General features: G+C 36.6%; 2 protein-coding genes across 2 annotated transcripts; both read right to left on the reverse strand.

Annotated features, from left to right (window-relative positions):
• Positions 1-19: 19 nt before the first annotated feature.
• Positions 20-4159, reverse strand: slc48a1b (solute carrier family 48 member 1b). Its single transcript, XM_077198419.1, has 4 exons — positions 3940-4159; positions 3699-3830; positions 1342-1509; positions 20-1123 (listed from the first exon to the last, which is right to left on the reverse strand). The coding sequence occupies exons 2-4, from the start codon at positions 3826-3828 to the stop codon at positions 987-989; spliced, it is 435 nt and encodes a 144-aa protein (XP_077054534.1). The 5' UTR covers positions 3829-3830; positions 3940-4159; the 3' UTR covers positions 20-986.
• A 1068-nt stretch (positions 4160-5227) lies between these two features.
• On the reverse strand, positions 5228-14133 carry bin2b (bridging integrator 2b). Its single transcript, XM_077198420.1, has 13 exons — positions 14054-14133; positions 13782-13966; positions 13192-13272; positions 12243-12297; positions 11281-11375; positions 11101-11196; positions 10622-10729; positions 10427-10512; positions 9318-9393; positions 8933-9015; positions 7170-7779; positions 6981-7076; positions 5228-5933 (listed from the first exon to the last, which is right to left on the reverse strand). The coding sequence occupies exons 2-13, from the start codon at positions 13884-13886 to the stop codon at positions 5820-5822; spliced, it is 1605 nt and encodes a 534-aa protein (XP_077054535.1). The 5' UTR covers positions 13887-13966; positions 14054-14133; the 3' UTR covers positions 5228-5819.
• Positions 14134-15781: the final 1648 nt, after the last annotated feature.

The raw sequence follows: 15781 nt of genomic DNA on the forward strand, positions 1-15781 counted from the left end.
GGAAATCAAGAAGCATGTGTCTGGTTGCCATATAATGTTATTTTATTAATGGCCCGCTCACACATACATAACGTTATTGATTTCATAATACAATATAATGGATAATATGTTCACAAAAGTGTCTAGAATGTTTGACAAACACCAACATCACATTCTAACAGTATAACACAATGTTTCTGTGTAAATATAAAAAGAAATCTCAAATTAATATAAGATATGCATGCAGTATTATCTGAGCGAATGAATTTATACTAAACAAAACTCAGATGACAGACATGTAATGGTAAATACTGAAAATCACTAACCCTGTTTGTTTACAAAAAACAATGCTACAAAAATCATTGATTGAATCATTCATTTAATTCAAATGTGTGCTGGATGCCGCTTTAAGGTCATAAAAGTATAAACAAGAAAAGAACATCGAAAAGCCTTTCCAAACAACGTTTCCCTCGTCAAAAGATTCCCACACAAGGTTTGCGATTGTTTAAACCACATTGTCTAGACAATAAAGTGCTTATTTAACAACCAATAGCCAACTACTTAAATGCTATGCAGTGGCAGGAGAAATCGGTTTTTAGTGACAGATCAGCTTAATAAAAACCTGTCACTGCAGAAAAAACATACAGGACAACAAGAAAAGAGCAGCAAGGAGAAAGACAAAAGACTCCTCTTAATACCTATAAATGAACGATACATACTCAAAGTGAAAATATTGACATGGATCAGAGCTATTAAAAAGTTAAAAATTGAAAATGACAGATGACATCCTTCAACATACTCTTGCGTCTAACAAGATCTACAATAGACTGCCTAAACAGACAACAGTAGAAAGAGAGAGAAGTGATACACTAATGTCGTATATTGATATACTAAAACCACGAAAGCTTTCTGACTCTCCACGTTGAGTGTTCCTGGTCCATTTCAAATGGCAACAGCCAAGCATGTCTCCATTCTCCGTGGGCACGAGTGTGTTATTGTGTATATATTTAAAAGTCACTGAGGATGGAGATGTCGGCAAATTCTTTGCGATATCGATGAGAATAGAGGGCCAGCAGGAACGCCCACTTCAAACTCATGAAGCTCCACACACACGACAGGTACAGACTGGCAGGATCTGTGAGGGCTGTAGACACATACGCAATAAAAAGAAAGGGAAACAGTTTTCAAAGTTGAAACAACCGTCCTCCTGAGAGTTTAATGTCTTGAAGGCCACTTTCTCTTCAAAACATTTCATCTGAGACAGATGCAAATGAACATTTAGTTCACACCTAAATGTTACAAATACTATTTCAAGGCAAACATTCATGACTTTCATGTGCTTCAGTATGGATCTTTACTCACATTCGTTGTGGGAGACGGCAACACCGAGGAAGGTGATGAACGCTACGATGGAAACCATGGAGAAAATGACGCCTGTGACCAAGAAGAACTTCAGTCCCTTTAACCATGTTCTCCAAAAGTCCTGAAGGTACATTATGTGTGTGACCAGAGTCCATAATGCCAAAACACCTGGAGAAATACATGTATAAACACACAAAATGAGCAATATGTAGTTCAAAGCACATACTAGTTTTGCATGTGACTGAATCTATGACTCAGCAAATTTATTATTGCTTTGTCATACTCTCACATGCATGTCAACTGCTGCGTTCCTGTTTGATTCTTTTGACAGGACTTATTTACTCTCAGTTCTGCATGTGCTGTTTTAAACAGTGGTGTACGTGGGTAGGATGTTTACCAATCAAAAGTTTTACTTGCCCTCATAAAAAACCCAAATACTATAAATAATAGGTTAGTTCATGGGAAATATCAAGAAGTGACTGCAGTGTGACATGCTTTATAATTCCTGTATAATTATTATACTTGCCGTTTTGTGACCTCGCAAAGAGGAATATTTGTACTTATAAAAAAACGACCATTTAACTCTTGTGCATCAATTTAAAAAAGTTACTCTGAGGTCCTTAGAGGACAAAAATGTCCATGTCAAAAAACCTGTCATAAAAATTAGAAGCTTTAGAGCACAGTTCAGGACATTTTGACCCAGAGAGGATTTTCTTTTTCCCGAAAAGGCTAGTTAAAGTTACTGACTGCATTGGACTAAAACTTACTGACATTACTCACCCATGGTATAATTACTTCCCCAAAATCTTTGAAGAATTTTTTTGTGATCCCCCCTCCCACATACACAATTTTTTTCCACACTGTTACACTTAAAAAAAATGCAAATAACGATAACAAAAAAAAAAAATGTAAAAGACAAAAATGTCCTTGACACACAAGGGTTAAGTGAACTGCAAACAGTTAAAAGGTGATTTGAAGCAGTGGCCACAGTTACAACATCTGAAATATGCTCTGCTTTATCATTTATAACCTAAAATTTGTTGAAATTTTTAATGTTGACTGGTCAACCATCTAATAACTAAACAGACCAAAATTCTGTAAAATCATGCCATCATTTGCAGTAGAAACTAGACTGACCAAAGTATAAAACTTGTACTCAAAGTACAAATGCACAGACTAGACCATACTTGCATAACACAAACTCAAAGGCCCTGAGTTTGAAGGGCAAAGCGACGGATCAAAGTGCAGTGAGGAACAAAGGTTCAGTGAGGAACAAAGGTTCAGTTAAAACTACTGGTCTGGGCGAAATCTCAAATCTTTTGCTTGTATTTATTAAGGTAAAGATGATACCCTTCTAATCCCAAACACAAAGATTTTGGACTAATTTGATTTAGATATGGAAACAATGATAATGTCAGGCCAACTTCTGCGTGTTCGACACAACCCACTGAACATGTTGAATGGTCATCGGTGAACGGATTTGTGTGAAGTTAAGTACCTTTCAAAAGTTTTGGGTCTGACTATTTGGTTGAAAGAAGTCTAATGTTCAACAGTGCTGCATTTATTTAATCATAAACACAGTATAAACAGTAACATTGTGAAATGTAAATACAATTTAAATGAACTGTTTTCTATTGTATTATATTTATTTTAAATAATTTATTCGTGTGATGGCAAAGCTGAATTTTCAGTAGAAATTAGTGCTCAAGATATTAACATCACAGTAGCACAGCTAGTAAAAGTCTTTACTGTCACTTTTGATCAATTTAATGCAGCCTTTCTGAATAAAACTATTGCCTTCTTAATAAAAAAATAATAACTCCTCACTTTTGAATGATAGTGTGTAATATATTATTAATTAATAATCCAATATTTTTTTATCGAAAAGGGTATACTTTACTTTCTCCTATTCCAGAGGTGGAAAGTCCAGAGGTCAGAAAATAAAAGTTCTGCCATAAGTTTATTCCACCCATGAACTCAGTCAGCTGATTTCACTAATTGGTTCCATCTCCTGTCTGAATTAGCAAATCCAGGTGACTGGAACAAAATACTGAGGAGGACTTTTACTTTCTGAACCTGGACTTTACACCTCTGCCCTATTCTATTCACTTAAATGCCCTTACTTTATACTCGACGAAAGGCACAAAAGTAACTTAGCAATTAGAAGCAAAGTTTACTTAACATCCATTTCAAAACATACCAAAATCTATTTGAACACTAACCTAGGCTAAAACTAATTATTTGCCAACCAAGACAACATTGGCATCCCAGGCGCGTTCAACATCAGTTTATGATGGCCAAAAATGCTGTCTATGTAGGCGGCTCAGCTGCATTTGAGACACAGCCAAAAAATTTACCTGATAATCCACCCATCGCGGCTGTCCACGGCTGTTTATAGGCGATGTTCCACACTAGAAACGCCGAAAATCCCACCAACATCCCAACACACGAGTAGCCCACGCGTACATACGTCTTGTTGTATGCCATTCCTGTCGTCAAATATACACGAATAAGGAAAACATTATTGAAAAATCCCAAAACAACAAAGAACTATCCAGTTACTAAAAATAGTTGTTCAGGAGCATCCGCTCTTCTGACCTGGAGACAGCGCTGATCCAGCTGCAGTAACAGCTAACTTACTAGTGCAGAATTGACATTGACCGGGGTTTTACGACCGACAGTAAGACCGCCTCAAACAACCAATCCGCGTTTACTGTCATTTATTGCACCATAACCCGCGCTGCTGACTGCGTGTTATTGTTGTTGCTCTTCGCCGATGTACAGCGGAGCAAGCAAAAGTGAAATTATGCGTCCGTCTAATAGAAAACAGCGACTCCTACAGGTATGGATGAAACCGACACATCTTTTAGAGACTGACGCGTGATATTAGGCGATGCCTAATTTGAATTAAATGGTTATGATTATCATGACGGCAAATTTAAGAAACATTAAGTTAATATACGAAACTTTATTTAGAAAAGTGTAGGCCTATACATTTTCTTAAATGCGGTAACGTTAGCTGTAGTATTAGAAGTAAAAGTAATGGTGGTATTATAGGCTATAACTAATATCTAGGACTAAGTAATCACAGCTTTTGTAGTAGTGGAAGAAACGTGGCTGCTGGTGGTAAATACGTAAATTACACATGTGCTTAGTTGCACTTTTTTTCTTCTTTTTTTACCCCACTGCCGTCAATGTTGAGCAGATGGGCTAGGTAATATCACCTCTATGGTAATTTACAAGCGGGTCAGATTTACTGGGTAATTAATATATATATATATATATATAATAGATTTTAGAAATAGGTATTTTGTTTTCTCTAGTCTACACTATGGCAAAAACGTAGAATGTAAACGTTACAATATACAGTATGTGCATGGGTTCATTTAATGACGCATGGAAATGCATATTTTTAGTCGCATCATCATTCTTGTTCTCTGTGGTGTAGCGCGAGACAGAGCGCCAAATGCGTGAAAGTTACCAACCGTCTATGTTTATTGTGCAAAACTGTGCAAATTCCACTAATGTGCACTAGATGTCACAACAACCTAAAACAAGTGCTCTACATGTGATTGTTACCCCAACAATTTTGGTAACCATACTTTCCGCGAAAATACCAGTTTCTCTATTGCCACTACAATGAAACAATAGAAATTTGGAGTCACAAACCGTTTTTTCATATTAATTCAGTAAAGAGGAATACTTACACAGCCAGTAAACTGGTACCTGTGTCACCTAGTATATTTTATTTACTACAGAAAGTCAAAATCAGTATTTAATGATTGTTGATACTGAGAGAAGCAAAATAAATTATGCAAATAAAAAGGACACTTGCATGTCCCCCCGCTTTGTGCCCTGGACATAAAGTAACAATTCAATATAGAACTTTTTCCAGCAGTCAACTTTATTATAGTAAAACAATAGATTTTCTCTGTTCATTTAAGAAAACGGTTTCAAAGTAATACTCACATAAACACATTTTTTGGTCCTGTAAACATTGTAAAAAGCTTGGTAGTCAATCTTTAACACTGGGATTATAAGAGAAACAACATTGACAATAACATTACACTGTTAATACACACATAGGGAAGAGACCATAGCTAGTTCAACAAAACACCAGAAAGTGCCGTATGTTTTCAAATATTTTTGCAAAATACACAATTTTTTTTCTGATACAAAATATGTGGCTTCATTCATGCAAAAGAAACCGTGAAGAACTGCATGAACAATGCATAAATCCAGTGATCAAAATTCAAATCTATAAAAGTCAGAAAGACAAAGATACAAGAAACAAAGACTATGCACTCTTGAGGCTGTGACAGGAACTTGTAAAGACACCATATAGACTGTATTTCATTTCTAGTGGAAAGGGCAGACAAAGTTCATATTACGACATCCATTCATAAGTGCACTCAGACGGGCACTCAAGGCACCTCGGGTTCACATGCCATCCTGCGTCCCCCACATCAAGACATATCTTAATCAGAGGTGATGCGCTCTATCATGGTCTCTTTGACAATGCCAGAGAGTAGTGTTAGATCCTTGTACTGGATCCAGTCCTGCTCTCTCACGCCCCATACTGTGCCCTCCGGCTAGAATATAAGATTTTCACAACATTACAAGAACGTTGAAAACAAAGTACTAATAGATTTCAAACTGATTCATAAGAATGAACAAATGTGACCCTGGATGACAAAACCAGTCTTATGGGACATTTTTTTGAAATTGAGATTTATACATCACATGAAAGCTGAATAAATAAGCTTTCCATTGATGCATGGTTTGTTAGGAAAGGACAATATTTGGCCGAGATACAACTATTTGAAAATATGGAATCTGAGTGTGCTAAAAATCAGAACACTGAGAAAATCGCCTTTAAAGTTGTCTATTTATGTTTGCGATTGTGCTGCATTCACTCACAAATATAAATGTTTTACACATTTACGGTAGGAAATTTACAAAATATCTTCGTGGAACATGATCTTTACTTAATATCCTAATGATTTTTGGCATAAAAGAAAAATAGATAATTTTGACCCATACAATGTATTGTTGGCTATTCCCACAAATATACCCGTGCTACTTAAGACTGGTTTTGTGATCCAGGGTAACAAATCATTATCAAAGCTAATAATAATAAATGATGAAATAAAAATAACACATTTACAAAAAGGACAAAGAAAGCACTTATGAATTTAGTCCATACAAGCTATTCACTAATAAACTTCCAAAAATTCTATTCGACGTGCATTCTATTCAATCTGGCTGCAATTTGATGCCGATACCAAACACAACTGTTTTTTGCACCTGAGTATGACACGGCAAATGTGAATATACAAAAGCATGAATGAGATTTGAAAGCCATGATGGGGGCAAGTTATTCAGGTAATATTTTTATTATTCAGGCAAGTTATTCAGGTAATACAAATAAATTGTCTGAAACAATCTAAATATCTTTACTGTTACTTTTGTTCAATGCCATCCTTGCTAAATAAAAATCAAGCAAACAAAAATCTTACTGACCCCCCAATATGCTTAAGGACACAACAGGTTCCTTAACGGTGATGGAAACAACAACCTTCCAAATTCAAACCCTGTTCCCAGATGCAAGAAAGTCCTAAAGTCAAGTAAAAACTCACCTTTTCTTCTTCATCAACATATATAAGGATCACATCTCCCTGTTCAAACAGCAGAAGCACACCTTCATCTGAGTCCTGATTCTCCAGAGCAACAGCCTATGGAAAAGAATAAAACACAAAAACAATGATTACCCACACAAATACAAATCAATGACTTTCCTTGTTTTAACACTTCCAAAGACACTGTACCTTATCGAGGAAGCCAGGAGGATTTTCATACTCTGTCTTTTGGGCTTTAACGTCTTCCTTTGCTCCCTCCATCTTGCTGCATCCCGTTGTATTTTGATCCATCTCTCCTTCATTTTTCTTGGAGGAGCTGGGTATTCGAGGACTGGGGACAGGAGCCGTTTTATCTTCATCGCCCGATAAGGGCTTAGCCTCATTGTCTCCATCTGCAGATGCATGATGGGTGTCTTCTGATGATTTACTTTCCTCCTCTTCACAGTGCTCAGTGGCCACTGAACCTTGATGTTCCTGGCCGTTTGCTTGCACAGACTCATCAGTTGTACTTTCTGACATGTTTTCAGTGGCTCCCACAGATTGAACCCCTTCACCCTCCGAACACAAGGACTGACGTTTGGGTGTGTTGGGCTCACTGTCAAAAGAGTTCGACTCAGAGTCTGATATTTCAGATGCTGTGCTTCCTGTGCTCTTGGAGGAAGTGTGTGAACGCGTGTCCGTGTGAGTGAGGGTGTCAGGCATGCTGAGCTTGCTCATGCCCGGATGATCCGGAGGGAAGGCAGTGTTACAGGGGATGGGTGCAGAGATCGTGACAGACTTTCTCTTCTTGGATTTAGAACTAAACACAAGAGGAAGAAAACAAGTGATATAAAAAGACAATACAGAACACAAAAAGTCTTTGATTTCTATGGAAGTTTCCACCACAGAATAAAAACGAAAAAAGGAAGTTGCGACTTTTTCTCTCACAACTTGGAATTGCAAGAAATAAGGTCAGAATTGAAATTGAAAGTTATAAAATCGAGTTTTAAATTTCTTGCAATTTCCAGGTTGTATCTCACAATTCTAACTTTATTTCTCACATTTCTGAATTTATAACTTGCAATTTTGACTCTTTTTTAAGATATAAACAGAATTTTGAGAAAAAAGTCAGAATTGTGAGATACAAACTCAATAAAAGTAATTGAGACTTTTTATCTCACAATTGTGAGTTTCTCTCACAATTCCTACACCGACTTCCTACTTTTAAAGACATACAATGGGCACAAAAAGTATATGAGCACTTAATCTACACTTTCTACACTAAACAGATGATTCAAGATCTTTACCTATAATTAACTTACACTTTCCTTTGCAATGCCATCTAACCAACTTGTGAAAATGTCATTTTAGAGGATGTCTGAAGTACACTATAGTTCAAAAGTTTTAAATAAGTGTTTTATGCTATTTTATGAAATATTACAATTTAAAATAAATGCTTTCCATTTTAATGATTTATATATGTGATGGAAAAGGTGAAATTTCGATCTAATATGCTGATTGGATGCTCAAGAAATATGTACTGTATTATTATCGATGATAGAAAACAGTTGTTGGGAAATATGATCATTTTGTTTGTCATGATTCTTTGATGAACTGAAATGTGAAAGTTCAAAAGAAAAGCATTCATTTAAAAAGTTTTGTAACCATATAAATGTACAGTTACCTTTCTTTAATTGAATGCGTCCTTCGTGAATATTTTTTAAAAACTTTTTAACGGTGGAGTAAGTTTTCTTCAAATTCGTACAGGTAACCAAAAGTAAGATGTTCATCATGTTCCATTAAGTTGGCAACCACAAAGTCTTATGAAAGGTTTTACTGGAAAAGTAAGTGTTTGTGTTATCCTTATTATTTTATGCAATTATTCATGCATTTTGAATATGGATCAATAGTCTAAACTTTGGGGCCATAGTGGATCTTCATAGAAATTAATTATTTCCAAATAAAGATATTACCTGTTCAGGCCTTTGATGATGAAGGGTTTGGTGGAGTGCTGATCCTCAAGTTTCTTCATCATATTATAAATATTGTGATTTAACTGAAACATGAAATTAAAGTCATAAGTCTATGATTCAGCAACATTGGCCTCTTTAACTTCTTAATTAAGATTTAAAAAATAACATTATGTAACTGAAAAGGAAATATTGTGAGTCATAATGAGGTGTATTTTCCAAGTTAAATAAGTAAACGTAATTAATAAAACCCTGACAGAAAGAAGAGGATACTATGTCCATCCCTGAAGCACTGTGTGCTTAATTTTTGCTGTTGCACTTAACAGATTTTCTGTTATGTAGAAAAGGAGCATCAAAGTAAAATAAAACGCAAATGTTGCATTCTTACCACACTCATTTCTTTGTAGAAGACATCACGCAGATTTGAGATGTTCTGGAACATGGTGACGTAGCAACTTATACGGCTGAAAACAGGAAGACAATGTAGCCAAATTAAATTACATTATTATTACTATTATTAGAGACCTTGGTGACAGGAAGGAATTGGCTGAATGCATTTATCTCTTTTATGGGTGTATTCACACTTGTAGTTCGGTTCTCTTGGTTCTTTTGGTCCGGACCAATAAAGAGAAAACTACATTTACTCCATTTAGGTTCGCTTCGCGTTCACACTTATTTCTCACACAAAGATAAAAAAATAAAAAAAAGCTTTTATGACATATATTTTGCGACAAAACTTGGGCTAAATACATTCGCTGTATATGCGTACTATAATGGTACATGAGCGTTATTGCGCCGTTCTATAGAACGGGACGGCGTTCGAAAATAAAGTCTAATTATTTCTGGCATCAAAGATCTCTGCGAAGTTATTTTTCAGAAAGATTGAAAACCAGTTCAATATAAAATGTGTAAAGGAGTCAAAACAGCAGCAGGATTCCCTGTCACACACACAAACTAAGATCTGCTGCGAGGACACATGGTCCTAATGCCTGGACCAAACGGTGATGGGCAACATCGCAACTATGACAAGGAGGCCTGCATCTAGTGCCATAATGTCCTGGTTTTGGTTCGTTTACAGTACGTCTTTGTTCAACGTTGCGTTCATATTTTATCAGCGGTCTCTTCTTTTTAGCGTTCACACTTATTCAAATGAACCGTACTAACATATGGGGTGGTGATTGCGCAGTGGATAAGACACATGCCTTTGGTGTGAGAGACCCGGGTTCAAATCCACTGTGAGACACCAAGGTGTCCCTGTGCAAGATACTATACCTCTAGTTTGTGTCCCTGTGCAAGATACTATACCTCTAGTTGCTCCAGAGGCGTGCGACCTCTGACATATATAGCAATTGTAAGTCGCTTTGGATAAAAGCGTCAGCTAAATGAATAAATGTAAATGTAACAGAGCAGTCGCACCAGGGTTTGTTTCAATCGAACTAAACATTCAAAGTGTAATCACACCCTAAGTTTAATTTGTGTTAATAAAGCTGTACCAACCTTTGATAGAGGACAGGCAGCTCCTCTCTTAACTCCTTGTTAATTTCTTCAAACACCTCTTGGGCTTTACTGAACTCCTCCTCAGCCTGAGAGGAATCAGCATCAATGGTCATACAACTAGTGATGAGCTATAACAAACTAGCAATATGAACCATTTCTAAAATGGGCTATTTAAATGATCAAATGTTAGCTGACCTTGCCTGTTTTGGCCTCATCTCTCTTCTTAGAGTTTTGTAGCGCCTCCAGATGATGACGAGCTGAATCATAATCAACCAGCTTCCTTCCTCGTTTAGCCACTCTTTCCTGCAAGACAATTTAAAGCTACAGTAAACTTAAGAATGATTTTAAAGTACCATGTAAATACTTTGAGAATTTAATAAGCATTCAATGTTTTGGTATGTATCAAAATACCATGGTATTAGGATCTGATACTATCTATAAATCTAAACTAAAGCTGTGACAAAGTTATAGCTCCCCCAAGGAATTTTTGTTTTGTTAAACATTATCAAAAAGTCTAAGACAACTTTAGATAACAGCCAAATTGTCAAGGCTAAAAACAGTCATTCAACACCAAGCCTGACAACCTTTCAAAAACACACTAAACAGACCTAGGCTATAGATAGTGAACACATAATTTATTACGTTCAGGTTTGTAATTTGGCAGCTATACAAACTTTGACATCGTGAAACTGTCCGGTGTAATTCTCCATTGTTCGAACGACTTGATCACTCAGCTTCTCCTCATAATCATTCCACAGGAGATCCTCACTCTGTAATATCAAGCCAGAGAGACGATGAAGGCAAGGAAGGTAGAGATTTCAACTATTAAATGCCACAAAAAAGGCCTGGTCTACCTCAATAATGACAGTCAGATCTTCGACACCATGCCAGTCTGGTTCATAGATATCTTTAAGAGTCTGGGAGAGGCGCTTGGATGATTCATGCATCACTGAGAAACAGGGAGTGTACAAAACATTACGTGAGGACTTCTTTTAAAACTGTACACAATTTGGCAGTAGTACTAAAACTCTGTCTATTCCCAACAAGTCACTGCAAGTAACAAAGCTGTGACTGTATTAACAAGAAATTATGAAATCAACTAATGAGCATTCTTAAGTATCTTATTGTAGTCATCAAGGGCTGCAAAACATACAGTGCTGGACAGAAATTTGATTAATAATTACATTCAATGTATATACCAGCTTTTCCGTGGTATATTATAAATTAATAATTAATTTATTTCTCTAATACGGTAGTTAAATAAACTGTTTTAGATTCAGCCACATTCAGAGATTTAGCACACATACTGATTCATCCTTTTAGAACACCTGTGAGATGGGGCTAAAAACACAAGCGGTGACTTTGGTTTCTATCAAAAGCGCGCAAATGGTTTGCGTAACGAGACCACGAACATCTTGCATCTTCCTCAAAGTCAATAACCCCTTTATATTTTCATAAAGCTCTGCATACATCTGTGCAGTACGCCCACAATTCAATTGGGAAGATCACCTATTCTTGTAGACATTTACACAATAAGCATTTTCAGTTCCATTATTGACGGACATTCACTTCCCCAAATGCTGAATCAGAGAAACACAACCAAGACCATCTCATCTCACTTTCACTCTCACCCAGCCCAATTATGTAGCACAATTTGCAAGTAATTGCAAATCTAAAATCTGAATCAATTAAAACAAGTGTTATGAAATACAAAGTTCTGTAGGGTGCCAAAATTAATTTTTCAATTGATTCAAAAGATTCAGTCAGTAGATTTCAATACAAAAAAGGTCTGTATTTCAATTGAGTAAGGCAGTACCTTTAACAGCATTGTAGTACGCTTTAACATCCTTAAAGAGTCTGACGCCATCAGTCTGGAAAGAGAAAAGAAATAATCACATGTTGTCTAAAGGCTAAAGCTTTATTAAGGGATTGTTCACCCAAGAAGAAGAAGAAATAAACTCATACAGGTTTGGAACAACTTGAGGTTGAGTAAATGATGTCTTTCATTTTTGGGTGAACCATCCCATTTCAAAAATGTTTGGTTACTTTTATAGTCAAGTGCATTTTGAAATGTGTACCCTCAAGACCTTTAACAGGCAACTTATGGGAATTTAATCTTTCTGAATAAAAATAGAAAATGTGTAGGTGGTAAGGAAATTTGTCCAATGGATATTACTATTGGGCTACTGTTTGTGGATTAAAATAAAACGTGAAAACATGCATGTAATATGTAAATGTACATTTTATTTATGGTTGAAAGTAGCAGCCTCTTGACTTGGTTGCATCTACAGAGTGTAAACCATCTATGATTATTAAACAAATGTAATATATTCTCAGTGCTGCGAAGCATGCAGGACATGTGAAGTTCCTAAGTGAGTAACTACGTCAACACAAGTGTACTATAATAAAAGTTTGTTACTGTTATTAATGAAAAGCATTACCAATCAAGTATTGCATTTTATAGGGGGTTCCTGGGTTGGTTGACGGAATAAATGGGATCAAAATAGGCCAGACAAAGGTCAACCCTTGACACTGTACTGAAAAGAAAGAGAGCTGCAGTCGCTTATTGACATTTTCTAAAGGTGGAGTTTCCGGTGCTACTTTCAATAATCATTCTTTCAGGGTTCATACAACACAACACTACTCACCCAGTCCAGTTCCTTTAAATAACAATGTCCTAATATTGAGCTGTGACCCCATTTCATGCAGACTGTCAATTGTTTGAGGTAACAGAATCTGCATGTTTTTCTTTCTCTCATACATACCTGTTGCTTGTTCAAGTTGGAGGAGCACTCCTCAAACTGCTCATCTTTCGTCTCCATGGTTTTGCCCAGCTTCTGCATGACCTACAACCAAGTTGATCACACTGCAGTTATACATGATGTCAGGCAGAAGATCAAGAGCTGTGACTGCACCGAAATATGACTCGCCAGGCAGTTCCACATTTATTCTCGAATATCAATTGCAGCAATTGTTCCTTGTGATGAGGAAAGATCAGAAATGCTCTAGCGAACACTACATTTCCTGAATTAAAACAAATGTGTTTTTAAGATAAGGAACGCTGTGTGCAGTCTGCAAAAGAGTGAAATCTAGAATAGGAGGTGAGCTTAGGGAGGAAGTGATTGAGGGCAGGAAGTAGCAGTCCTTGTGTTCACAAAAGAGAATTTGAGAGAAAAAAAACAGCTCTACAACTCACAATATTTTCATATACTGTGTGCATTTGTATCATTTTTCTTCAGGACTTATAAACACGTACAAGTAGAATATATTGGACAGTCACACAAAACAGCCTACACATCCAGAGCAGCATGACCTGAGGGCCAAGGTCCTGAACTAAACAAAAAACCCCACCTACCTTCTCTTGTGCTCGGTTCATTGATTTCTGAAAGCGTTTGGCCAGGATGCCAGCTCCCGCGCCAATGTTGCCCCCAATGTTGGCACCTTGTTTTCCCTCTGCCATCTTCACTTCTGATCAGCTGGCACACAAAAGCGATCCTTCTCTCAGATGTCTCAGCGCTTCCTTCTATAAACTGACGGTTCCTGGGCGGAGTGAGCAGAGAGAGTGGGTGTGAAAGCATGCGTGGTGGTGTTAGTTTCTACTTAATAGTTTCAAAGACTCAAACTTACGGGACCCCACGTCACACAAACCGATTGTGCAACATTCCACTGTCGTGTCCAAACGCGTTTGGTATATTGTCATCGACGTGCGACTAGTGCACCATCACGAAGTCATCTAGTCACCAGTGTTTCCTGTGGGTTTAACGCTAGCAAAAGTGACAGCTATATTTTAATATAGTCATGTCAAACTAAAAACCTTTAGCGCTATAATGATATGTTGTGCACTTAAGACTGAGTGGATCTATGTTTGCTGGACAATTGTAACGTTTTAATGGCATAACACCCGCTCGAATTTGTTACATTATAAAAACTAATCATGATTTTAAGTAAATTGACAGGCGCATTTTTTTTTTTTGGAAAACAACGTATAAAGCCTCCGTACAACCAGATTTATAGTCTGACTCCGATAGACTCTGTAAACTTCCCTCTGTAAACTCCTTCTCATTGTGCAAAAAGAGAGACAGGGGCTGAATTCGAAATATCATATTCCACTCACACTTCAATGGTAATAGTAGCCTACTACTATTTAGTATGCAATTTCAAATTAAGCCAGTGATCGGCTGGTTAGTTTTTAGCATTAATATAAATATTTTTGGATTAGCCCAATAATAGAAAATACTAATATTAAGTTTTTATTAGGCTCAGTATTTTTCCCCCCTCTCAAGTCCTTTTATTTTTGTTGTAGGCTGTGATCAAACTCAAACTCTCCTTATTAATCTCTACTACTCTAAATCACTCCATCCACAAAACTGAGATGAGATAGGCTATATATTAAACTATTTGTTCTACAAGAAGTAGATAGAATTGCAGATGTCATTTGCAGGCAAAACAGAGAACGGTTTTGTTCTCTGTTTATCACAGCTTGAACATGATAGCCTACCTGTATACACCAATATTTGTGTTGTTATGCCAAAGGTGTGGAAACAAAAAGGCATAATTTGCATTGTAAATCATTTGGTGTCACACTATACTGTTTCTCCTTCATTGTATAGGCTAAACTGCTTTAAATTTAATTATATATATTTTTTTCATCAATCATTGTGTTAAAATAAATAACAATAGCAATGCAGATAAAAACATTAGATCCCAATTGTACCATATCAGTACAAATAAATATTTATTTTATTTACAACCCCAAATCAGAAAAAAAGTTGGGACATTTTGTAAAATGCACTAAAATCAAGAATCTGTGATTTGTTCATTCTATTTAATCTTTTATTAACTGGCAAAAGTACAAAGAAACGTTTTCCAATATTTTCACTGACCAACATAATTGTATTTTGTAAATATTAACACATTTTGATGGCAACACACCCCAAAAAAGTTGGGACCGAGTTTACCACTGTGTCACATCACCTTTCCTTTTAATTACACTTTTTAATCATTTGGGAGTTGAGGATACTAATTGTTGGAGTTTTGCTAGTGGAATATTTGTCCAATCTTGTCTGATACAAGACAGCCGCTCAACAGTCTGTGGTCATCGTTGCCTGATTCTCCTTTTCATGATGGGTCGTACACTTTCTATAAGAGACATATCTGGACTGCAGTAAACAGGCAGGCACATCCCTTCTATGGTGCAGAGTGTCTAGAAACCACTCAGTTTTAGCATGTACAGAATGAGGCCTGGCATTGTCTTGCTTCCCAGGAAAGATGTCATCTTAATGGCAGTTTATGACTCTGTACAATCCAAATATATGCCTCCATGTCAATGGTACCTTCCCAACAATGCAAGTTACT

This window comes from Siphateles boraxobius, unplaced genomic scaffold (genome assembly GCF_051911475.1).
Source record: "Siphateles boraxobius isolate OS27281-9 unplaced genomic scaffold, OSU_SipBor_1 41, whole genome shotgun sequence".
Taxonomy (NCBI): Eukaryota; Metazoa; Chordata; class Actinopteri; order Cypriniformes; family Leuciscidae; genus Siphateles; species Siphateles boraxobius.

Coding starts and splice junctions, on each gene's coding strand:
- slc48a1b (XM_077198419.1), bottom strand. CDS start 3,828: ATGGCATACAACAAGACGTATGTACGCGTGGGCTACTCGTGTGTTGGG. Junction 1,510..3,698: donor CGCGATGGGTGGATTATCAG/GTAAATTTTTTG, acceptor GTATTTCTCCAG/GTGTTTTGGCATTATGGACT. Junction 1,124..1,341: donor TGCCGTCTCCCACAACGAAT/GTGAGTAAAGAT, acceptor ATGTGTCTACAG/CCCTCACAGATCCTGCCAGT.
- bin2b (XM_077198420.1), bottom strand. CDS start 13,886: ATGGCAGAGGGAAAACAAGGTGCCAACATTGGGGGCAACATTGGCGCG. Junction 11,197..11,280: donor ATCTGACTGTCATTATTGAG/GTAGACCAGGCC, acceptor TTGATATTACAG/AGTGAGGATCTCCTGTGGAA. Junction 5,934..6,980: donor ATGTTGATGAAGAAGAAAAG/GTGAGTTTTTAC, acceptor CTTATATTCTAG/CCGGAGGGCACAGTATGGGG.